Source organism: Leptosomus discolor, chromosome 8 (assembly GCF_034619465.1).
Source record: "Leptosomus discolor isolate bLepDis1 chromosome 8, bLepDis1.hap2, whole genome shotgun sequence".
Classification (NCBI taxonomy): domain Eukaryota; kingdom Metazoa; phylum Chordata; class Aves; order Leptosomiformes; family Leptosomidae; genus Leptosomus; species Leptosomus discolor.
The window spans coordinates 29,690,027-29,715,471 of record NC_141398.1 but is presented as its reverse complement, the minus strand read 5'-3'; the positions used below and the strand labels follow the sequence as shown (position 1 = coordinate 29,715,471).

The following is a 25,445-nucleotide window of genomic DNA, read 5'->3' as shown; positions in this document are numbered from 1 at the left end:
TCTCTCTACCCGGAGATGCCGCCACGGCTGCCGAGGTCTCTGTTTAGGTTCCCCAGGGCACAGAGAGATGCTTTCCAACCGTGTGCGCTGCTGGGGGCTGACAGCCTCATATGCCGCAGCTGGAGGAGGTGTAAGCAATTCCCCCTCTTCCTCCCTCGGCTGGCCGGGCTGGAAGTTGGTTTAAAAAAAAAAACCCACACTAAAACAAACAAACAAACAAAACCCACAAAAACCCCCAAACTTCTGGGATCACTGGGAAGGGAAAAAATTTCCTTGTCACGTCTGTGGCGCCTGAGAAATCGTCCCGAGAAGGAAGAGGAGGATCCCGCCACGGGGCCCGCGGGCGTTGGGTGGAGGGGGTGGGCGCTGGCTGCAGGGCCGGGGGAGGGACAGCGGCCGCAGGCAGCCCCGCTCCCCCCCGCCCTGGGCGGGAGGGGCTCTGCCTTCCCGCGGCGCCGGGGAAGAAGGGGCCGAGCCACCCCGCTCCCCGCCCTGGGACGGGGTGAGAGCCGCCCTGCTCCGTGCCGGGGGCTCGGCGGAGCAGGGCCCCGGTGCCCGGGCCGGCCCCTCGCTGCGGGCCGCCGTCTAGGAGGCGCCGGCGGGCCCTCCCTCCAGCGCCAGGAGGCGGCTCAGCCCCGGCGGGCAGGGCCGGGCCGGGAGACGGACACGACAGTGTGGCGGGTGGCACCCCCCTTCTCTCTTCCTCCTCCTCTTCCTCCTCCTCCTCTTAACTTGGCCGCGGCGGCGCGGGGCGGTGCGCTTCGCCCTCCTCCGCCGGCGGCGGGGGATGCGCGGGTGGCGGCGGGATGGCCTCGGCCGTGTTTGAGGGCACCTCGCTGGTGAACATGTACGTGCGGGGCTGCTGGGTGAACGGGATCCGGCGGCTCATCATCAGCCGGCGGGGCGACGAGGAGGAGTTTTACGAGATCCGCACCGAGTGGTCGGACCGCAACATCCTCTACCTGCACCGCAGCTACTCCGACCTCGGCCGCCTCTTCAAGCGGCTCCTCGACTCCTTCCCCGAGGACCGGCCCGAGCTGTCCCGCTCCCCGCTGCTCCAAGGTTTGGGCAGCTTCCGCGGGCCCAGCCCGCGCTGCTCGGCGGGCGGGATTTCAGCCGCTGCCCCGGCGGTGGCGGTGGCGGGGGGGGACTCCCGGGGGAGCGAAGGGGGATGAGCAGCCGGAGCTGCTGCGGGACTGGACGGGACGGGGCGAGGGAGGGAGGGGGGAGGGGGGCAGGTTTGCAGGAAAGCTGCGGGGGCGTTTTGCTGTCGGAAACTCTTCCCGGGCTGTTGATTTCTGTTTGGGGTGTTGTTTTGGTTTGGTTTTGGTTTGGTTTTTTTTTTTTTGGCAAACGGGTGACCGACTTCCGCAGGAGGGAGACCCCAGCCCCACCGCTGTCCCCAGCTGCGCGGCAATGGGGGCTTCGGGCTGGGCTGGGGGAGCAGAGGGATCCCTCTTCGCGCTGCCCCTCCCCGCTGCCTCCAGTTTTCTTCCCGAGGGAGGGCTGGGGGGTTGCTGGCAGGGGAAGGGCTGTAGCTGAAAAATCTCCGCATGTTGGTATGTTGTTTGCCACAAGGAGAGGGGGGAAAAAAAAAAGAAAAGAGGCTGCGGCGCTTGCCAGTGGACGGAGCGACTCTAGGAGCTGGCATAATTCCTCGCATAACTTCTGCAAAACAGGGGAATTGCAGCAACGGTTAGAACTGTGTTTTTTTCGTTTCTGAAATGGATTAACTCTGCTCGGGGGATGTTGCCCGTGCTCAGGCCTCTCTGTGCAGAAGCAGAATGTACCTGTTAAGCTGTCTTGGGGTTTCGTTTTAGTTTGTTTAACGTTTGGGGTATTTTTTAGATACAGTTACGTGTCTTGCTCTAAAATATTTAAAGTGTGTAGAGTGGTGCGGAGCATCCGCTTAGCTGAAAATGTGTGTGTGTGGCACTTCCAGTCTCCCCAGTTGTTTGAGTAACCGCGTAAATGGTTAGATTGAGGAGGAGTGGAGAGAAGCGGTATTTTGTGTATATTTTCCTCAGTGAGAGGATGGGGAAGTTCTCCCCTGCTCTCGCTTCGTCTCGCCTTGCTAGTGTGACACACACACCCCCCACCCCACCCCCACCCCCCTTGCAGAGGTCTGCGCTATGACATTCTCGAGACAAGTTCTCCACCCTCCATACCGGTGTAAATCCACCGGACTTATTTCTGGGCGCAACCGGTGTGTCAGCGGGCTCTGTTCGCTGCCAGGCGGGCAGCGCCGGGGGGTCTCTCCCGGGCTGACTCCCCGAGGATGCTTTCTGACGGGTGTTTAAAGTGAGACAGGGCATTTTCCATTGTCCTGCCAGATCCCCACCTCTGGTAGTGGGGCAGGGGCTGGGGTTTTTGTGCCTCATTTAAAGATGCCTATACCTTTCCTTCTTCTTACAGCTCTGCCGGTGGTGGGACCGCAGCCCGCTCCCCGACGGGTGTCCCCCGGCGCTGGGCTTTCCCCGTTCCCGCTGCCGGGCGGCGGCACTCGGCTCCACCGGCGCCGGGGGGGCTCCGCCGGCACTCGCAGGCCCCGAGTGCCCTCTGCAGACGGCGGGGATGGGCGCAGGGCTGCCGGCGGCCCCGCCATCCATCCCATGGCTGCCCGCTCCGGGGTGCGCGGTGGGAGATGCTTGCGGGGGCTGCGTGCAGGAGGGGGACTGGCTCCCCCCACTCGAGTGCAGGCTGGGAATAGGGGGGTCCTCCGGCTGTTCTTGCAGGTCTCTGCCCAGCACCTCTCGGCCCTGCTGGGTGCCTGGCACAGTCCGCTTATGCGGGGTCTTATGTGGTTAGGTTGCTGACCGGGGATCTGAAATATTACGAGAATTTATTATCTGTTGCGGGTGCTCTACCTAAAGTACTCTGAGCATAATTTTCAGTAGTGCCGAGCAGCAGTAAATTCTAAATAACACGGCCTTTAAGTCTATATGGCACCTGGGCCCCAGCTTTTGAGGATGCTGTGTAGGTCTGGGGCCTGCAGGGCACAGAACCTGCCAGGGTCACTGTGACTTAAATTTGACCTCCCAATACACCAGTAGTCCTTGTACTTGTTGGCTTTATGGGGCTCTGAAGGGTAGCTTGGCTGCTGGGCTGGGGCGTGTGCTGGGTGTGGCTGGAGACTGCTCGGGCCTTGCTGTCCCTGGCCTCCGGCCCCTCCCAGCGTGCTCCCTCCCAATGGGTTAGGCACAGGAGCCCTTCGGTGTCCTAAAGCCGTTTGCATTCCTCGGTGCCTCCCTTAAGTGAGTGTGGTTCCTCTCTTTCCTCAAGAGCCATCACAGCTTTTGCAAAATATTTAACTGTTTTCGTGTCTCTCTGAGGCATCGTTTGTGCAGTTGCAGCCAGATGGGGTTATAGTCCCTTACACTGGCTGTACTTGACAGTCCCAGGTAACACACACCATTAGTGCATGAACAGCTGGGAAAGAGTCAGCATCCTCAGCCTGCAAGGCTCAATTCCTGCCTAAGACCTGAAGCCAGCAACCTTCACTTACCCTTATCTCAGGAACAGACATACCGACTTCAGTAGAATTGGGAATGAGCAAAGCATCAGTCCAGGATTTGAACAAATCGAAACCCCAATATAAGCAGATCGTGATCTGTTCAGCGTGGTGAGGGGGTGGGGGTTAACTTTACAACAGAGACAGAATAAAAATCAGGAGTAGTTTCTAAGCAATCAGAGTGCACTACACAATTTCAGTAATACTCTGTTTAAAATTACGCTGCTCCTGCTCTAGAGAAAATTCCTTTGCAGAGCGTGCTCTGCATAGAGAATGCTTCATCATACCAGCATTTTAAAGTGACTGCCCACAGCCTTGTGTAACTTCACTAAGTTGAAACGTAAAAGACTAATTTAACTAAGTGACACTGATGCAAAGCTTGGGATGTACGAAGAGCATGGCACATGTCCGGCCCTTGCAAAACTCACAGGGTAAGCATGGTTTCTTAATGTCCTGTTTAAAAGCAGCCATCCTGCTGCCTACAGTGAACCTCAATATACTTAACCCAACAGAAATACCTGACAAAAGCACACTCGTGTGTGTGTGTGTGTGTTGCCATTCATATACATTTGTATGTGAGTATTTTTATACACATACAAATGTATGTGCATATGTATGTGAGTCTGTATAGGTGTGTTTATCTTAGGCTTTCTGAAAGAAGGTGAATATTAGCTATGCCTTTTATCTGGAGGAAGTGGTAAAATGTTGCAAATGAAATTTGCATTGCATTGAAGGACTCTAAAGTCCCTACAGATTTGCCTAAGGAGCATTAAAAGGACTAGCATTATCCTACAGCTCAGTCAAGCTGCAGTACATTACATTTAAGGAATATAGTTGAGGAGTTAAAGCTTGAGCTATTTGATGTTATTAACTTTTTAAAAGAAGATTTTATTTTTTTAAAAGCATCAGCAATATTAGAAAGAGTTGGTTGTTACCATTATTGCTGGTTTCAGCAAACAGCTCATACTAAGCAGGAGTGTGTGCCTTTTCTTGCTCAGCAATAGCAACCCATCCTCTGCTTTCCTTTCTCTACCCCTCATCCCCATGGACTGACTTCCACAACACTCTGCCTCTCCATATTTCTTGGAGCTGCTGAGTGCTTTGAGATTACAGAGGAGAGGATGGGAGGTATAGTTTTCTGCGGTGGCTGTTCATCTTACGCTTTCTTTGATATGGAAAGAGGGGAGGTCCCAGGGAGGGGAGGGTATGGCATTCACACAATCCGGTCTTCTCTTTGATAACTAATAACAGCAACACATGCCAAAGTGCACTCTCTGCATCTGGAGGGTACTATGAAGCTAAGGGCCAAGGATGTTCCACAACACAAGGCATGTTACTAGTAAGCTGGTAAACAAGGTTAGATATGTGCATACCTGCAGGGTGAATAAATATGATTCACTGTGATGTTACCAGTAACTTGCTAGTATTTTATTTGTGTCTGAAATGTGCCTATCCCTTGCTCTAGGCAAATGCACAGAAGATGATCACAGAAAAACACAGGCTAGTTCACTCTTAGAGCTAGAACACAGCCTAATATTCCTAAACTGTCTCTTTCTATATGCAAAATAAACAATTTTTGTATTTAAATCAGTCTTCATGAGAAAGGCAGCACTAGGGACTTAGAAGCCAGCTTAAAATTGATGATTTAGAAATAGTTGCAACAGACCAAATAGACACTGGAAGTGAATTATGAATCTGGAAAAGTACTCTTTTTGTTTCTTTTCTCCTCTTTTAACTAATTATTACTTCTAAGGGGTTCTTGGTTAAGACTTATCCTAGAACCTGATCCAACTTCTATGCAGTCAGACACCTGCCTCTGACTTTAGTGTGGGCAGGATCAGCCCCTTAAGTGCTGGACCAGGAAACCAGAAGGGCATGTTAACAGCCTTTCAAAGTTGGGATTTGTTTTGCCCTTGGAGTGTCAGGGTGGTTTCTGGCAATCCTCCTCTGCCACTGCTTTGTCACCTTTGTCATCAGAAGAGAGGCTCAGATGCTCTTCCAATGTAGCTGTTCATATTGTGCCTACGGGTAGCACCTGGTCCTGCGTTGATACTCTGAGCCAAACTCTCTTCGGTCTTACAGATTTTATTTTTTCTTTTTACTAGGTGGGCCCTCTCTTCACAAAGTGCTTGTTTTCTTCCCCCTTCCTTCTTTTCATGCCTCCTCCGACTCATTTGCTCTGTCGTGGCCTTTTTTTGCCCTTACTCTTTTCTGGGTTTTTTTTTCCTCTCTGCTTCTTTCCCTGAGCCGCTTTCTGTTCCCTGTCTTTGCCTCCAGGTTTCCCTCACCAGCTTGCTGCCATCCGTGGTTATCTGTGGCTCTTCAGAACTTTTCTGTTCCCTCCTGCTTTGCTGGTGCTAAGCCGCTGTCCATCCATAGAAGTTCTCCAGCAGTGGTGGAGATTTCCTACAGAACTTTTGCATCTGTAGTTTGCCTCGTAGCATAGAGGTAGTCACTTCACCTGCAGCAGACCCTGAGCAGTCCTTCCCAGATGATTAATGCTAAACTCTAGCTCCGAGGCGTGTGCCTGCCCTCTGGCCTGGTTGCCTCATGTGGGGAGCAGATGATCGGCTGTTTTCTGAGTGCGAGTGGCTATGCACCAGGAAGCACATGGGAAGCTCCTTCAGGGCTGCCATTTGAAGGGCTTGCACAAAGCGGAAGGCAGTTTGTGAAGAGCTGGTCCAGGAACATTATGTTTGCTTGCAAATGTCGCATTCATAACTTATGGTTTCCTATGTGCTGCATTATAGCATTGTTGTTGTTTACAAAACCATCTGGGAGTGTGATTTACGAGAAGAGGGAGCTCGACAGAAGCAGCACAGTGGTTTCCACAGACAGCAGCTGTTTTGGTGCTGTGACAATACAGATAAATACACTGCATCTATTGTGCTCTTTTCATTGTTGACATTGTCAACAGTTCATTAGTGGCGCTTGCTCAGAGCTTCTGTCTGGCAGACAAAGGAGGCAGCTCTTGGTTATCAGGCCCTAGCAGCGCTGTATAACCAAAATTAAGTTTGGGGCTTCTGGGTTTGTTTTATTAGCTGAATTTCATGGTTCATTGATAATGATGGCGATAAATGAAGCTGGCTGTGTTGTTAATAAAGCTAGGCACAAGTTGCCTCTTTGTGGTGGAGCGAGGCAATGTGTCTGGGAGGATTTTGGTGGAAAGGAGTGGAAATGAGGTTGTTTCTTCATGACCGTTCTCACCTGATAAGAAATCAGCGCTAAAAATGATTGTAGGAGCTTGCATTTTTCATCAGGCTTTGACTGCTTTTGTTTTCATCTCTGCTTCTTTGACATCTTTTTCTTTCATGTGGCTTATCAGGCATCAAGACAGGGAGCTCTCTGGGGAAAGTCTGTCAGCTGAGTTCTGTAACCAGGAGGTGCTGTCTCCACTCCAAAGAACCTGGGAGATCCCTTAACTAATAATACATGTGTGGAAAACCCATCGGCTGGAGGGTCTGGACATCTCAAGCTTTTAACTTGCCTCCTTGCTTTGCATGGATATTTGAGTGTGCTAGGATCCTCAGGTGGTCATGGTCACAACCTCTGCTCTGGGAGATTTCAGTCGGACATTTGTTTGGATAGGACTTTTGCTTCATTTGTTTTTTTAAGTGCTGCATATGAATGGCAAAAGAAGAAATGGCCCTTGTGTTAGAGCTAGGTGTGTGCAGTGCGGGCAGGGTTTTGAAAGCTCTCTATCTTTCTGCATCTAACAGATTTCTCTCACTATCTTCAATATGCTCGCTGCTACCTAGTGGGACTTCTAAGAGTATGGAGTGACATATGTGCGCTTTGCGTACTCACACCTCTTAAAAAACCCCCCAAAACCCAAAAAAACCCCAAACCAACAACCTGTTCCTATTCTGTTCCTCAACATCAAGGGCAGCCCAATGTATAACAAATTTCAAAATCCACCTCCCTGCACCCCTCTTTTCAACTCCACTGTATCCTTTTAGCTGCTCCGTAAGTAATGCCACCAAGATGGATCTTGTGAGTGATTCTGTATAAATAGCAAACCCTTTGTAAAGGCTTTAGAGATTGTAGTGACTCTTGTCACATGAGATGGATGAATTTCCCCATGTCTGTCTTGAGAGGGGTGTTATAGAATTAGGCGAGAGGCATCAAAGAGGAGTTGCCAGAGCTGCCAGACTAAGTCAGACCAGTGCCATAGCTAGCTCTGGGATCCTGTCCCTAGTGATGAGAACCAGATGCTGCAGAAGACAACATGAATAACCAGCAGAGAACAGAAAAATGACAGTCCTGGTCTCTAGTAATTGAAGATCTGATATCGCTCATTGCCTGCAATTATCTGCCCTTCTCTGGATCTTATCAAGTCTTTGGACTTAAGGGATTCCTGCAGTGTTATTTATGCAGAGTTAGTGAAGAAAAATTGTGTGAAACAAGCTTTCTCATCTGCTGTTTTTTTTGAACCTTCTAACAACCTTTTATCCTATTCTCCTCCATCAGAGAGGAGGCAGCTGTCAGTGGGAGCTATTTTGGCCTCTTCAGAGTCCAGTCTGAGGTGGCTAATACCATGGTTCCCAGGCAGTGAGGCTGAGGGAATGTGTGTCTGCAGTGAGGAGGGGTGCTACCAGGGCAGCTGCTGGGAGGAGTGAGGTGTTGTGGCCATGAAGCAGGGAAAAGTGCCAGCTGAAGTACTGAGAAGTGCCCAGTTCAGCAGAGGGAGGAAATGGGAAGCAGTGCAAAGGAGCAAAATGGCAGAAAACATCAGGCTGAATTGCCACCTTTCAGCCTTGATTCGTATCCCAGCTGAGTAGCTTCAGATCCTCCATGATTCTGTGGAATATCTGTCCGTGGGGATGTTCAGAGGTTGACTGGATATGGTCGCCAGCAGCCTGATCTGGCCCTGCTTTGGATGAACCACATTGAACACTTCTATTGGACACTATTCTGTGATTTTTGCTTACCTCCTCTCAGGGCTGGAGCTATTGCTCAATCTACATTCTGAATTGTGTGTGTGTGCACGTGGGTTAGAACATATATGAGGGAAAGGAGGAATGACGGTACAGGATAAAAAAGCTTGAGCACTGTAGCGTTAATGAATACTGTAACTGGGGAAGGGGGGCATATGTCCTGTTGAAGCCATACAGTCTGGTTAGGGGAGAGAGTAGAGTAGCAGTCTGCTGTTCCAGACAGCTTATGTGTCTTCCCTAAAGATTTGAAATCTCCAACTGCTGTTCATGGGCTTGTGCAAAGAGAGAAAGATGAGCTCAAGATCTCAATCTGTAGGCCTTAAATCTTTCTTGCCATTCAGGTTAGCAGAATACAGTAAGGTTTCTCCCTGGATTTATTTGCTACTTTTTTTTTTTTTTTTTTTACTTTGATATCTGCTCCACAGTCTTCCTGTAGGGGCTGAAGAGAAGATTAGATGAGGAGGGCTCAATGCGATATTTTAATCTTCATGTACATACTAAAATACATAGAATTTAGGAGTATTGCCATTCTGTCTTGCACACATCTTCAGAAAGTATGCCTTGGCTTCTGCTCTTGCTTGGCTTTCTTTACATTTTGAACTGATTTTGAGAAAGCAGAACTCTTGGACAGTCGTTGTTCCTCTCCTGACCACAAGCCTAAGTGGAGTCCTTCAGATTGGAGAAATAGGGTTTGCCCACAGTTTGAGATCATGTATACATGGTGACTTGTACGTAGCAACACATTTCCAGAAAAACAGACTTTTATGTGTCATCATTGAGAGATGGCATATGAGACATACTTGACTTAGTCATGAACTTACTCTTCCTTGGAAGGTGCTAGAGGATTGTTGAGACAATGTGCTCATCGTGGACACTGATTGTCAGGACTATGTTGTGGTTTCATTATGAGCTGTGGGGCACATGCTGTGATTCCTGTCCCACTTTGTTTGGTAGAAGCATGCAGCGTGTTATCTGTCGTTGTCAAAATGTCGTTATTTGGAGATCTGGTGGCTCATATGGCAGTAATAGGACAGGCCTACCAAGGTTTGTGTGTTGACATCACAAATTGGCTCCCAGTTCATTCTCCTCCTCTGCTGAGATTATTTCCTGCTCGTTTGCAGCTCTGGACCCCTCTCCCACGCCATGAGCCAGTGTGCCAGGTATGCAGCTGCTGGCCTGCACTCTCAGCCTCCTGCAGCTGCTCTGGCACCAGGGTCCCAGAGCAGGAAGGAGGCTGCAGGCCTCTGGTGCTGTTTGTGCCGTGTTTTTCCGGAGGCATGTTGCTATGAGTAAAGTTGCTATGTATGCTTGGTCTCAAACTGAACGCAAATCCTTTTCAACTAGTCTTAAGGACTCTGCCTGGGGCTCTTGGTCTGGAAAGGGGCAAAGGAGATGTCAAAGGGCTTGAATGAGGTTGCTGACTACAGGGGTTGTGCACACAGCAGAACCCTGATAAAAGCAAATATCCCAGGGTGCGCATGAGTGCTGCCCTGGGTTAGGTGCTGTTATCCCTCCTGTCACCCACCATCTGAGTTCCCTTGTGCGCAGGGTGAAGAAATCTTAGAGGTTTGTGGTATTTGGCAACAGGGTTTGTGGTAAGAAAGGAGCCAATGGGGCTCCAGTTTACCTCAACCCCTATAAACACAGGTGTTTATAGCATTTAAATCACCTGAAATGGTAGTTAATTGTCCAAGCACAGTATGGGTAACAAGACAAGAGCAAAGTTTTCCTGGGAGGAGTTTGTGCATGTTTTCCATTAGCAGTCAGACAGGGGCCAGGGCAGAGGAAAAGGCATGAGAACAGCCTTTCACCATGACCTCACTACGAGATTTCCCGTCTCTGAGCTCAGCTCTGTTGCATGACTGAACAAGTGGAAGAAAGCACAGCTGGTTCCAGGCTACTGGTTGCTTTACTGGTGTCTTATTTATATTTTTTAGCAAACTATCTGAAAAAGGATTCTTGGGGTCTAAAAGCCCCAGATGGAAAGATAGGCATGTATTCATGGTCCGTGGGCAGAGACAACAGCCTCAGGACATGCTGTAACTGCCGTATGGATGCTGCACACGTGGCCAGTGAGTCCCATGCACTCCAGATGCATCCAGCTTGTGGTGCGTTTGTGTCAGGGTGAATGAATGGTGGAGGTGCTGGGCTCTGTCTGCAGAGTCAGCTGGCATGTGTGTGTGTCTGTCCGTTCAGGCATTTCCAGCATCTGGAGATCCTACACCATTCTCTGGCTTTTTTTTCTTAGAAAAAAAGAATGGAAAGCTTGGGTACAGTTCTGTGACTCTTCTTTACACATGTCCTGATTCCTGCTCAAACTCAGTGTAGTGCCTGTGTGAGAAAGGAGCTTCTATGGGCCATCCTAGCCTGCAGTCTGTTGCTGCTTCTGTGAAGGCTGGGGTTTCCTGAGGTAAAGCTTTTGACAAGAGCGGTTCAAGGTATGCCCTACTGCTCACCTAATTGTGCTGGCAAAGCAGCAGCAGCCTCTGTTGTGGTGTGGGAGAGGAAATGAGTTGCAGGGGAGGGTGAGAGCACCTTAAACCAGTGTTGGTGCTGGAGACTTCACCTTGTGAAAACGTAGTGCTCCTCATGCATGTGTGTGCTGTGGTTGATGACAGCAGCCAGTTAGCAAGTGCTGAGAGGGAGCGAAAGGAGGGACCGGGGCATTCTCTCTTCTCGGCTGCTTGGGCAGGCAATGCCTTGCTCCAGTTAGCGTGGCTGTGGGGTTGTGAGCAGTCCTTCAGTTTGTGGGATTATAGGCTATGACTAGCTGAAAACCGCAAGGGCATCTGTTAACTCTTAAAAACAGAGACTTTTAGAATTAAGATAAATGAGGGCCTTACAAACTTTGTGGCTATTGCAGAAGAAATTACAGGGTTCAGTATATATATAGCCGGTCAAGTGGTTTTTGTGTATTTGAACTGCAGACTTTAGCCCAGCCAAACTGAATTCCCTGTACAGGGGATTCATGTAAGGTCAGCAGCTTTATACCCCAAAGCTGTGCATCTGTAATCACTAAGCACGTATATAGGAAGCTGTCCAGGCAGATGTATCACACTCCTTCCTACGCTGTCTGTGTTTTGGTTTTGATATTGCTGAAAGCTTCAGTGAGAAACGTTTTTTATCATGTCAGATGTTACAAGATGTCTTTGCCAGTTTCGAGATTGGAGTGTGGGTTTGCATGGCTTGTGCCTTTCCGAGAGCTGGAAGGAGGAATATACCAGGGTTGGAAATTCCCGGTAAATGCAAGAAGCTGTAAAACCTCCCACTGAGTGATCTGTGACAGTGCGACAGGCTGACAGCCTTGTCCGACTTCTCTTGCTGGAGCACAAAAAGGCTGTGTGGAGCTGCAGATGCTTTCCATGATTACTAATGAGAGAAAATCCTAACTACTTGGCTGGTTTTCCTCACAGGATGAATGCTCAGTGTTGTTGGTGAGGTGTTTTTTTCCTTCTTCCCCCCACCCTGGTCTGAATATCTTAGTTTGTTTAAAAGTATTCCTCTTCCTAGTAAAATACTAGTTTCAACAGTAAATGCTTGTTTGGTAAAGGGTCTGAGGTTGAGGATGGATTTGAGAGAGCAGCTGAATGCTGAATCCCAGGTGAGTCAGCGATGAGGTGTTTACCTGCAAGGTGAGCGCCACAGTCGGGCAGTCTCTGCTCTGAATGTGTCAGTATTTACATAGACTGGAGCAAAACCATAAGGAGAAGTGGAGGCATCCCATGGTAGCTGGCACCATGGTGGCTAGCTCAGTTTTCTCTGATGTGGGCTGTGGCAGGGCGACAGCATGTTTCTAACATCATAGGTGGGTGTCTGAGTCACGGGGCCTTTGGCAGCTTTTCTTTTTTTTAGGGAAATTAAAACACCCTTTTTGAAAGATTTGAACCTTGTTCAGATGTAGGATGGGAAACATATTTGAGGAGGGGTGAAGCAGATCCACCCAGGCCTGCTCACACCCAGTAGTTAGGAAGATGAAGGGTGCTGGTCTGCAATTCAGGTCTGTAACGTTAAGCACAACCCAGCTAACACGCAGTCTGAGGACCCATGCAGATTAGTTAATTCGCATTTACAGCCTTTCAGAGCATTTCCCTGCAAAGCTACTCGACTGTAGTGTACACTGATCAAAGCAGGATATAAAGCTGTTTCTTATATGCCTGCTAGTATGCTCTGCTCCAGGGTGAGGTGGTAGCGATGCTGACAACACCAGGCAAAATGAGGGACTGTCAAGCAATAGAAAGGCTTATGCAGCCAGGCTACTTTTGTGGGACAACCATCAAGTAAACCTGGTTGCTCCAGAGACAATCTCAGTTTTATTTGGAGCTGTAGTTGGAGGAGAGCTGACAGCTTCAAAATCACACTTTTGTTTGGAAAGTTTGTATGGGATCAAAACTCGTCGGTAACAAACAGCAAGGAGTGATGCAGACTGACGTTTTGTGGATGTTGTCCCCACACTGTGTATGTTTGATGGCTCTTTCTGTACGTTTGCCTTTTGAATAGGGAGATGGAGATGCACTGGGTTTAATGCAGTTTTAGTGTATTGAAGTAGTTTCTCACAGACTGCTTTGCAGATTTTTAGTTTTGAGTGTTTTAATTTACTGGGTCTCTTTCTGCTCCAGCTTTTTGTTGGTTTTGTTTTGATTTTTTTGACCCATGGAGCTTGTTAAATTTAATAATCTCTTACGTATTTAATTTTCATCCATGTATCCTGCTTCTTGGAAAAGACACGCAAATGTAGAGGCAAAACAATGATTGGGTTAGAAAAAGTAGGTTACAAAGATCAGAAATAAAAGGGCTGCTAGAAGGATGCAAGATTTTGGGGATTACTTCTCCTTATATTCCCTGTATATAACCTGTGCTATATTTCTCTGAGTCTGCTAGAGGAGAGGGAAGTTGCAGATGTCCTGCAGGTTATATGTATGAAGTACAGTATTACATTGAAGATCCCCATATTGGGCAATTCAAAAGTCGAAGCATTTTAATGCATCATTCTGGACACGGGACAGCAAAATTTCCGTTTTAATCCCTTCTGCAGCACTGTGATAATTCAGTGATTAAAAAAAAATAAGAAAATCCCAAAAGGTCATTTTACACTTGAAGAACATGCTACTGAGAAATCTTCCTTGGGCTGCTCGCTGGGGCTTACATTCAGAGAAACACAGGACTGCCCTCAAAGCCTTTTGTTTAGCTTGTGTTTAGTTCTTTGCTCTTATATACGGGTTGTGTCTTTTGGTTTTCTTGGGTTTTCTTTTGCTTTTTATTGACAGGAAAAAGGATGAATCATGGTTCTTGGAAGCAGAAAATAGGCTGTTTGATTATCACTGCTGGGAATGCTTTATAGTGAAACCATGGGTGAGGGAGTAGGCGGTTCTACTCCTGCTTGTCTTGCAACTCCTAAATATGATCATAAACAGCTGAATTTGTGTCAGCCTTGCAACTCTGCTTGTAACTACACCCACCTCAATTTGGAGTACACGCTTTGTCATCAGTGTGGGTTAAAAGACATTTCTGGGAGGCACGCTATCTGAGGTCGTTCCACATCTTCTTGAGTGGCTGCTTCTGGCTGCTGAAGTGTGTGTGTTCACCTCAGTGTGCTTTTGTCTATGCTCACAATCTGTTTACTTTGTTTCTAGGGCTTATCACAATAAAAGAAGCCCATGACATAGAAGCCAGACTTAATGAAGTGGAAAAGCTTCTGAAGACTATTATAAACATGCCCTGGAAGGTGGGTAGGTCAAGTTCTATATTTAGCCCAGCTTGACTCGTCCTTGATGGTGACATGCACTCTTATGCAGATTAGAAAGTGATGGGTTTTGCCAAACTCTAAAAGATGCGGCAGTCTATTGAGTATCTTGGAGAGGTGCTGAGTGCCAGAACTGTGTAATGATGTCTCCAGGTTGTTGCTTGTAATAAATCTTTCTGTCGTTCTGCCAAGGAGTGGAAAGGGAGAAGAGGGACAATGCAAACCCTTGGTAAAAATGGACGTCTGTTTCTTTTTCTCTTTTGAAGTATTCAAGATCTGAAGTTGTCCTCACATTCTTTGAGAGATCTCCTTTGGACCAAGTTCTAAAAAATGACAATGTCCATAAGATTCAGCCAAGCTTTCAAAGTCCAGTTAAAATATCAGGTAAGAGTTATTAGCTTCCTACATTTGACACAAGAATTACATGATGAAAATTACTTTATTTGCTGCTCCCCTTATTCTTTCTCCAGCAGCAATTCAAAAGATAGTTCTCCATAGTCTGCTTTACAATATAGAACATATAATTAGCCTTGACATAATATGCAACATGCATTCAGGCAGTAAAGTGGCAGGTGAAATCGAAAGCTGATAAATGCAAGGAAGTGGATGTGAGGAAGATGCAGTCCTCACTGTCGTCACATATGATGGTGCTGTTGCCACTTAGGAAAGAGATGTTGAGGGTATTGATACAGTTCTGTGAAAATGTAAATTCAATACTAAGCAGTGAGCAAAACCAGCAGTGAGAATATTAGATATTTATTAGGAAAGGAGCATCACCACATCTTGAATACAGTGTGCGTAATTCTGGTCTCTCCATCTCAGAAAGGATATAATAAAATTTAAAAGCATATAAATAAAGGACAAGGATTCAAATAATTGAACAGCTTCTCTAAGAAGAAGGTTAGATAAAGAAGGACACCTCAACTTTGAGAAGAGATCACAGTATGGGGATATGAAGGAAGTCTACAAAATTGTGAATAGAAAGAGGTCTATTACCCCGTACTTCCTGTGAAACAAGAACTATAGGTTATCCAATAATGTTGACAGACAACAGGCTTTAAACAAACAAAAGAAAGGTTATAATATTGTTTTGTTTCTATGCAATACCAAAAGTTAAGGAGTGGAACTAATTGTAGAATATGTTGGAGCTGAAAGCATAAATCACTTCAAATAGGAATTAGACAAATAAGTGGAGGAAAAGTAAATTCAGATCTGTCACTGGTGGAGACACAGGAAGTTTCTAAGCCACAAACTGCTAGTGGAGAGCAGTATTGCTCTATCCTTGCCTATTCTTTCGGCCTTTCCCCTCTGCGTCTGCCAATGACTGTTGTTAAAAGGTTTGTGGACTTCTGGTGTGCCTGGTTTTGTATTTCTGTACTGAAATGTTTCATGCAAGCCTAACTGCTGTTGTTGTGTTGCCAGAAGAGATTATTTCAGAGAGTAAAATACTACATAGATCTCCAAGGTGTAATAAGTGTTTAGTGTGAAACTGGTAGCAGTGTTCTGAGGTACTAACAGTGCATCAGTTCATGGCCAGTCAGCATGTCAACATGCTAAAGATATAAACGGTGTGTCTTAAGGATCGACCTTACACACAAGGTAGATTTTTTTTTTTTTTTGTAATTGATCTGGAGCTCTGGTTCTAAACAAACTAGTCCTCTGTTAAATATTCTTTCAATGAAATGGCGAATGTTTTATGAGCCTACCAATAACTCTTCAGAAGTATACAGTGTAGTGCAGAGCCTCAGTGAGAAGTGTGGTCTTGCCAGCCTGTCTGGGCTGGTGCCGCCTTGTAGGGCCTGCCGAGCTCCGACTGCAGTGCGGCACAGGGACTGTAAAGAAGAGCACCTGGGGCCAAACTGCAACAGGAGGTGATGCAGATCTGGCTTCCTGGGAGTGAGAGACAGGAGCCAACGTGTGTCTCACGCCCCATCTGTGGTTAGGGAGGTTTGGATGATGTCTTGAGTCCATGTGGAAATCTCAGGTAAAATTCCTGAAAAGTGGGTCCTAGCACTTGCCCCTTATGAAATAAAGGATCCCCAAACCATATACTGTAAAAATATTTCAAAGGGTGGTATCTTGTTCTTTTTCAAACAGGCAAATATCAAGAATAAATTTATTTGGACTTGCACTGGTTAGAAATGGCAGTGTTGCTCTAGCTTGGGGCTTTTTGCTGTTTGGAAGGGTTTTGTAGAATTTTTGTGAGGGTGTGTACTCCCTTAGGGCACGTGTACTCTGTGTGTGCATGAGTGAGCATGTCACATGGTGGGTACAACCAAGAGATGGTCAAGATGAACATAAATGCAGAGTGAGGGTGCCTGGCTGATGGACAGAGGCTAGCAGCAAAGGGAACCCTCCTGCCGGCCTCTATGTAGAGAAGCTGTGGAAACCACATTAACTGAATAATAACAACATACTTTGTTTTAATCCTAAATTAATTTTGGTAGAGATGAGTCATATCTAATTAATTGTAGGAAGATTTTCCTACCTCTGCAGCTATCCAAAAGCATCTTGTGTTGATTAGTTTTATCATTTAAGTGATTGCTGCAAAGAATTCAAGAACATAAGTGGAAATTTGATAATTGATATTTGCCTTGTCTGAATGTTGCACACTGGAAATGGTTTCAGTGTCTGCGGCATTGTCAGTAGATGGCAGTAAATGTTAACGTCTAAAGCAGTTCACACAGCAATGAAATGCTGTAACTCGGGTCATGTCAAGGACGCTAGGAAAACACTGTGGCATTCATGTTAGTCATAGTGCAGCTTTCTACATGGCTTGCAGACTTAGAAAAGCAGGCACAAATATTTTGTATTCTCTGATAAGACAACAGAACCATGTGGGGGACAGTTTCAGAATGGTAGGTGATGGGGAAGAGAGAAAGGGCTGCCCTCTTAGATGAAAGCTGAATTTGAATTTATGGTGTAAATCTTATTCTGCAGTACAGTGTTGGCTCAAGATGAGCCATGAGTGAAGTGTGTTTCTGCTGGGGTTCAGTGTTTTTACCACCCCCAAATGTATTCTGCTAAAGTGAGTCGCAGTAAAATACAGACTGAAAATCAAAGGTGACATTATCAAGAAAAATATGGAAGTGAGCTCTGGCTTTACATTAATGTTGGAACATGTAAACGTATGCTTTAAAAAATTACCTCCCTTCTTTCTCCTATCTCGTCCCCTGCTCATTACTTGAACTGTATGTATAGTTGAAACTTGTTTGTTTAAAGATTCCCTGTATGTATGTTTTGTGCTTGCCATGTGTTCTGCCACAGACTAATTTTCTTTCGTTTGGGCTGATGATGTAAGGGTGTAACACAGGGTCCTCATACCTTGAGACAGATCATGAGTCATCCCACTTAAGTCAGTGCTGATTTATCTAGAGACCGATGTTCATTTTGTGGTGGCCTTAGCTTCATCTAAGATTGTGTAACTGAAAGAAATCCTCATGACTTGCCTAGTTTGCCTTTCCATGTTGCACAGACGTGGATTAACTTCTCATTCACATCAAGTACTATTCTTTAATGATAAACTCTCCCAATGGTAGTAAGTCAGTGGAATTAAGTGTGAATTTTAGCTATTCTGGACTGGAGGCTTCTTACATAGTAAGAAACAAATAGAGTGGAAGGCAGTGTAGAAGAGATGGTATAGTTTTACATGACTTAAAGATGGTGGTTGAAGTGACTCAGAAGGTAACTTTTTATTTCCTTTTTCGTGTCTCTTTAATTTTTGCTTAACTGGCTTAAGCCTGGGACTGCCTAGGAAAAATACAATTATGTTTTGGTAGTGGTAGGTGGCAGTATATGGATGGGCTGCCGTTCTGCTGAGGGTGATGGGAATTTTACCACGGGCAATAACAGGGCTGAAACTGGGCCTTGCTTCAAATGCTCTGTGTCATGAATTGATTATGTGAATAAAATTTCTTAAGCACTAGTCGTTTGCAATGTAAGAAGCTGTGAAACCAACTCCTCATTCCTACTTTCATGTGTAGATTTTCAGTGTGATGCACACATCTCGGTTCATAGCTGTATCAATTACATGAGATATGCAGTTGTTTTCTAGCTTTTTTTTTTTTTTAATCTTGTTTTCTTTCTTCTCCTGACAGAAATTATGCGGTCAAATGGATTTTGTTTAGCCAACACTGAAACAATAGTCATTGACCACAGTATACCCAATGGAAAAGAGAAGCACCTGGATGTAGATTCAGCAGAACACTTGTAAGTGGGGTTTCTGCATGAGTAGTGCTGTCAGTTTAAGATAAACTGTAGCTTTCCCACTTCCCCTAGCAAAATGTTATCCTCTGTCTAGGAGCAAGACCAGTACTGCTGTCATTCTGGCTGGTTAAAGATTGCTGGGCCTGATTGCTAACGGTTCGCAGCTCTTTCTATTAAAATGGATTAAATGGCTGTTGTGAGAATGATTGACCCGAAGTCATACACTCTCAGTCCTCTGTGTATGGAAGAAAAGCTGTTGTTGTCATAGGGGTACTGCTAGGTGGCCATAGGGGACCTTTTCTTTCTCTCGTGACTGTGATGATAGCTGGTTTGAGCCCAAATTTGGAAAGTCAGACATCTTTACAAATGGAATATCCTGCTACGAAGGGTATGCTTTATTTGGGAAGCAAAACACTATCCTCAGAGGAGGGGAACACACCCCTGAATATAATCAAAGGAAGCTCAGCAGCTGCTCAGGTGCTGCGGCATGCTGGGACTTGGTGAATGGAGCATGTGCACTTCATTAGGGGAGAGGGAAGTTAGATTAATCTTATTTGTAAATTCTCCCTCCTAATGTATGTAGGTATTCTGGGGTCAGAAACCTGTAACTAGGAGGGCTTTTGTGTAGGTCTTAAGTCAGTGACTCTATTGACAGGTGGGTATTGATGTAAATCTGCTCCCGCAGATCTCTGTCGTAGCAGGAGATTGATATTTCAATGAGCTTCTGGTAGCGAAGCATTTAAATATTTTTAATGAGAAAGATTGACCTACTTTTTCATTAGAGCAGTCAAAATGATGGAACCCGAGTACTAAAAGCCTTATGGTGGCTTTATCTTTGAATGCAGTTCTCTGCCTTGCCACATTTGACATGTGGTCATTGCCAGTTTGTGCAATGCCAGTCTGTGCAAAGGTTTAGAGCTTGACAAGATTTTGTCAGGGGCTGGAGTGTAGCTCTGGCTCCATTGTAACTTCTTGAAGTCTTTCTGTTAACTTATCATTTAGTGTTTTGAACCTTGACCTTGCTAGCATCATTCAAGCTTGTAAGCTTGTATTAATGAGGCTGAAGTGCTACACTGGAAGTAATTCTGTAAGGCCAGTGTCTGGAAATTAAAGATGTCATGGTTCATAGTGGATCACTCTTTAGTACTGAGAGTGGCAAATAATAGGAGCAAATTACCAAAGACAGCCTTTTGCTGGCTTACTTTGATTATTTAAAAAAAAATATTAAAAAACAAATTAAAATTAGTTTTGATTTTAAAAATATGCTGCAGCCCAAGCAAAACTTAGTGATCTGAGATCAGAAACTGACATCCCCACGAAGTCAGAGACTATTAATGCTAGACAATACTAATACAATAAAAAATGTATGTTAGGCATGGTTTCTCAGAAACTGTGGTAGAAGAAATAAATCTAGGATAACAACCTGGCTTTGTGCATTTGGATTTTAGCTTCCTTGAAGGAAGTTAAATTGAGAGTCAAGAAATTAATAAACTTCAAATGTCTGTTTTACATGGTGCCCTAAATTTGCCCATCCTGTAGCTGTATTTTATAGCTGAGAGGTAACAGCTAAGATAATGGCATTTGTGTAGCACAGCTGTTTTTTAAAAATTGAACTTTTTTTTAATAGTAGAAGTCTTCTGTACTGTTGCTTTAAATGTAGGTTAGTAGCCCAGAAAGGAAGCTTTAAAATTTTTCAAAATCCTATGCAGTTCCTTTTGGTCTTTGTAAAATTTGATTTATGGGACTGGTGTTTTCTGTTCTGAAATCAGAGTTAATTCCTTGTGGACTTGTATATCCTCAGATGGGAACTTTTTCCTTTCAGCAGCGTTAAACTCTGTATGACTTCTGGGTTTTGGCTGCTGATGTACTTGAATCAGACATTTTGCAAAGCAAACCTGTATTTTTTGGAGAGAAGCACTAGGAGCTTTGGCAGGTAGCATTCATTCCCCAAGGTCCCACAGCGGACCTATTAGCTATTGTAGCCTGCAGTACTACCTACCTAGTGATGCATCAGCTGAAAAGTCTCATGCTTGTTGCAAAAGAAACTATAGCATTTTTGCAAGTTGGAGTAGCTTACTCTGTTGTTCTGAAGTAGTTGCTTTCTGCTTCCTTCATTTTCGCTCTAATTTTATTTGGCAGTATACCATACTGTTGTAAAATGTGATGAACCCAGTGTGCTCAGCATCCATGTGGCATAAATAGTCATTTTACGCAGGGTTCTTAGAGTACTCTGCAGTCCTTTTGAAAGGAAAGTTGGTAAATAAATGCATTTGGACTTATGCTTTGGTTTTGTTGCAGAGGTCCCTTCCCCTGCCAGGACTGTTTGCACTTCTGTCTCTTAGGCCAGCAGCAGAGGCTGTGGCCTTGGACATGCTGCCTTTTTGGCAAATTCACTCCAGTACTAGATGTGCATTTTCAGGACACTGCTACCATTATCACAAGGGTCTTGTGGTCCATGGGAGAGACTTTCACAGGTGGTGATGAAAAGGCAGCACAGAGATGGTGAAATTAGATACAGAATTTTTCCAGGAAAATAAAATCCTGCTCTTGACAGGGAAAAAAAATGCTTCCGCTGTGCTTTGTAGTCTTAGATGGGAGGAGATCTGTTCAGGTACTGCTTGTACATAAGGTGATGACAGGAGCTGAGCTGTTGTCTCACACTGTGTTTACACTGGGGATATCCCTGTGAGTTAACAAGAATTGTCATAGAATCATTTAGGTTGGAAAAGACCCTTAAGATCATCAAGTCCAACCTAGCACCGAGTAAACCTAACACTGCCAAGCCTGCCACTAAACCATATCACGAAGTGCTACATTTACATGTCTTTTAAATACCTCCAGGGATGGTGACTCAAACATTTCCCTGGGCAGCCTGTTCCAGTGCTTGGCAACATTTTCAGTGAAAAATTTTTTCCTAATATCCAATCTAAACCTCCCCTGGTGCAACTTCAGGCTGTTTCCTCTCGTCCTATCACTTGTTACTTGGGAAAAGAGACTGACACCCACCTCACTACAACCTTCTTTCAAGTAGTTGTAGAGAGCGATAAGTTCTCCCCTCAGCCTCCTTTTCTTCAGGCTAAACAACCCCAGTTCCCTCCACAGCTTCTCATAAGTCTTCCCTTCACCAGCTCTGTCGCTTTTCTTCAGATATGCTCCAGCACTTCAGTGTCTTTCTTTTAGGGGCTCAAAACGGAACGTAGCATTCAAGGTGCAGCCTCGCCAGTGCTGAGTACAGGGGCACGATCAGTTCCCTGCTCCTGCTGGCCACGCTATTTCTGATACAGGCCAGGATGCTCTTGGCCTTCTTGGCCACCTGTGCACGCTGCTGGCTCATGTTCAGCCGGCTGTCAACCAGCACCCCCAGGTCCTTTTCCACCGGGCAGCTTTCCAGCCACTCTTCCCCAAGCCTTTAGTGCTGCATGGGTTGTTGTGACCCAAGTGCAGAACCTGGCACTTGGCCCTGTTGAACCTCATACAATTGGCCTCGACCCATTGATCCAGCCTGTCCAGACCCCTCTGCAGAGCCTCCCTACCCTCAAGCAGATCAGCACTCCCACCCAATTTGGTGTCATCCACAAACTTACTGAGGGTGCACTCGATCCCCTCATCCAGATCATTGATAAAGATATTAAACAGAACTGGCCCCAATACTGAGCCCTGGGGAACTCCACTTGTAACTGACCGCCAACTGGATTTAATCGCGTTCACCACCACTCTTTGGGCCCAGCCATCCAGCCAGTTTTGTACCCAGCAAAGAGATCGCCTGTCCAAGCCATATGTCCATAGCTTCTATGTACCTTGTTTCCCTCTTCTTCCCGGCAAATGTGAGCAGCAACTCCAATGCATTAACAGAGGTTAAAATTATAAAGAAGGTTGTATTACAGCACAAGAAGTAGGCCCTTGAAGGACAGTGTGTCCGTCAAGGTACGTTTGGGGGGGAAAAAACCCAAGGGCAGCTGTTTGGGCATTTAGGAATCTGCATGTCCATAGTAGTTGCAGAGTTTCTTTTGGGGAAAAAGACGTGTTGGTAACAGCACAAAAGTATTTTGTCTGTTGGATATCCTGTACAGCTGCTAACTGTACTAAACAGTCCTGGTTTATTTGGTTTGGTTTCGTATGAGCACTCTAGAGCAGTGCTTTGCAGACTTCTGTGCCCACGCTTCCTTTCTGGTGGCAAGGAAAGCTTTCTGCACAACCACAGCGTGTGAATGCCCCTGTTTTATATCTCACATGCTGCTTGTAGTGCCCTATCTGTGGGGCCTTCCAGTTGTAATAATCTAGTTTTATACAATTGACAAGAGGAGGAGAGCATTATCTGAATAGCCTTACTGACTCCTGCTTTCTTCGTTCTGTCTGCCCCACTGGTATTTCACAATCTGCTGTTTCTGGATCACTAGCAGTCCATAAGACAGTACAACTGTGAAGTGTTTGCAAGATACCAAGTCAACTCCCTTCTGCACATGTTCCCACACGTGCAGGCAAGCAAATAGCCTGGGGGGAGAGAGAGGAATGAGTGTAATAAACATTCGAAGTTCAGTCTCATTTCTGTTTCGTTGTAAGTAAAGAGCATAGCAACAGCACTGCTGGAGAAAATCCATGAGTTTCTGGTCAAAAAATGTTGTGGTCCTCATAGTTAAAAAATAGGTCAGAAGGACCAGGTAGGAGCGTGGAAAAGACAGCTGTGTCTATACATTGCAAGATGTATAGACCATGCTATCCAATAACTCGTGAGGCTTCTAAAGAAAGTTTGGGGGAGAGACGGGAGTGGGAGATTTATCTGTGTGTTTATCCTACCACTATTCGTCAGGTCCTCTGAAATACCTGACTCTTAGGGCTCTAGGATGGGGTTAGAGGGATGTCTGCAGTTGCCTCACTTAATTAAAGGAGTCTAACTAGTTCATGTGTGGGTGAGATGCAGTTTTAAAGCAAATTATTTTAAAGCTTCATCTATTTGCTATTCAGAGAGCTGAAGTATGCCAGCCTAAAAAGGTTAGAGACACATCGTATAGTCAGAGCTACGTTAGGATTTTTTTTTCCATCTTGTGCAATTGTTCAGTTTCTATTTAATTTTTTTCTCACTCTATCAGAATGAATGCAAGTGCTTTCAAAATATTAGAGGGTGTGAGAAAAAGAAACTTGACAGTTCTTCAAGTCCCTTTCTTGAACTGAGATGAGATTTAATCCTTGGCCTGCAGTTACTCCCTTTAACTGCTAGGCTACCTGGGAACAAATAAAATGTTTTCTTAGTGCAGAAATTCAAGCCTCCTTAGAATGGGAATGTGTGCAACAGGAAAGTGTGGGTTTTAACAAGTTGATGCCTTCTGGTTGGGAGTAGGCATGAGACAGTAGGTAGTCCTTGCAAAAGTTCAGGTTGTAACACAGGAGTTAGGAAGTGGGAAGGAAAATAACAAAACAAGTAAAACTAAATTTGAGAATCTCTTCATATTTGGATATTCTCTGCATGTCCAAACCTAAATCCCATGCCATGGGGAGGACAGCAAAGCTCTGGAGGAAGGACACTGTCGTCATTGTTTCCTATTTGTTAGACATTTGGCCTCATGTAAAAGTCAAACCCAGAGAAGGTACCTGTGAAGTGAAAGGGTGAGAGTCCAAGTTCAGATGAGAAACAAGGCAGTTTCCTTTCCACTTTTGTGTAGGAGCTAAGGCATTTTGTGTGGCTGCCACAAGCTGTAAGAACAAAATGGAAGTATGTAGACCTTGGCTGCATGATTCGCTCTTCAGAGCTCACTTGCTGTTTCCTTCCTTTCTCACCAATAGATTTGAAAGTCAGGAGTAACAAGAATATTTGCTTGCATGCACCGTGGTTCTCATTGGCCTGTGGTGAGGGGGTGTGTGTGGGCTGAAGGAGGTGTGGGTGGGATCAGCTCTGAGTACTTTCTGTGAAGGTTTTCCCATACCACAGTGAAAGCTTTTCTAGACTCTTAAAATCTCATTGGAGAGGTATTCAGAATTGCCTGACAAGAAAGGCTATGTCCCAGGAAATCATTAATTCATTAGTAGGAGGGGAGCCCTGGGGCCTCAAAACAAATTAATAATGTGTTTGATCTGGCTCATCTTAAGTGCAATGTGGTAACCAGGTGTTATGAGATACGAAGTTCAGGTATTATAATGACAAGTGCTATGAAGAGTCAGTGTCACACTAGAGAGGAGTCATAAAAGTTCATTTTACTGAAGAGATGAGAACGTGCTCTCCTAGTATGCTGCACAGCTGTGTTTTAGCATGGTTTAAAAGGGAATAGCCATCCTGTTTTATTGAAAGAAAAATCATCAGCCTGTTTATTTCCATAGGTTATAAAGAAATAGGCTGGTTTTTTAAGGTTTCCATTTACTTCTCAACTCTCTAGGAAGTATGAATTTTGGTTTATGAAAGTGAGAGCAGATGCCGTTGCTCTTGTCTCCAGTAGGTTGTACAAGCATAATGGTACATAGCCTGATGTCAAAGAAACTATAGCTTCATGATTCATAGTTGATATGCATGGACCTTCCTTGACGATTTCTAGTATGAATTTGAATTTCAGGCTGCCAAGAGAGGGAGTGAGATACCAAAGCTTTGGAAAGGGAGTTGGGACTCTAGATTTTTGTCTTGCAAAGTGAGCTTCACAAAGATGAAGCTGCAAACCAGCATTAGAAATACTTGTACTGCAACACTGCTCTGGTGTGAAGCAAGTCCACACATTACATTTACTCAGAACTTTTAACTTGCAGTACCAGCCCTCTTTCTGATTAGTCCCCTCACAAATGTATTTTCTCAAAATTTCTAAGAGTCAGTCTGCAGATGCCCTAGCCTTCTCCCTCTCCCCCAGTACTTTTCTTCCAATTCCTTTGACTTTCATTTTCTAAATGAATGTTAATGACTTAATGCTTTTTGGTGGTTTTATTTATTTATTTATTTTCTCTTTAGGTTTGAAAGTGTTAGTGACTTTACCTCAGAGCTGGAAGACAGTGATGACCCAACAGCTTATGTCACCAATTTGACATACTACCACCTGGTCCCATTTGAGACTGATATTCTGGACTGAGGCTGCTCAGC

The 25,445-nt window shown here is 45.5% G+C and overlaps 1 protein-coding gene across 1 annotated transcript; it reads left to right on the top strand.

Moving 5' to 3' along the window:
* The first annotated feature begins 806 nt into the window (after nt 1-806).
* PXDC1 (PX domain containing 1) lies at nt 807-25,434 on the top strand. The gene is made up of 5 exons (XM_086469418.1): nt 807-1,062; nt 14,079-14,170; nt 14,455-14,572; nt 18,286-18,397; nt 25,317-25,434. Exons 1-5 carry the CDS (start codon nt 807-809, stop codon nt 25,432-25,434), a joined length of 696 nt encoding a protein of 231 aa, XP_086325544.1.
* Nucleotides 25,435-25,445: the final 11 nt, after the last annotated feature.

Bases quoted from the DNA above. Each gene is read 5' to 3' on its own strand.
- PXDC1 (XM_086469418.1), top strand. From the start codon at position 807: ATGGCCTCGGCCGTGTTTGAGGGCACCTCGCTGGTGAACATGTACGTG. The intron at 14,171-14,454 runs GTGGGTAGGTCA...TCTCTTTTGAAG, and splicing joins TTATAAACATGCCCTGGAAG to TATTCAAGATCTGAAGTTGT. The intron at 18,398-25,316 runs GTAAGTGGGGTT...TTTTCTCTTTAG, and splicing joins GTAGATTCAGCAGAACACTT to GTTTGAAAGTGTTAGTGACT.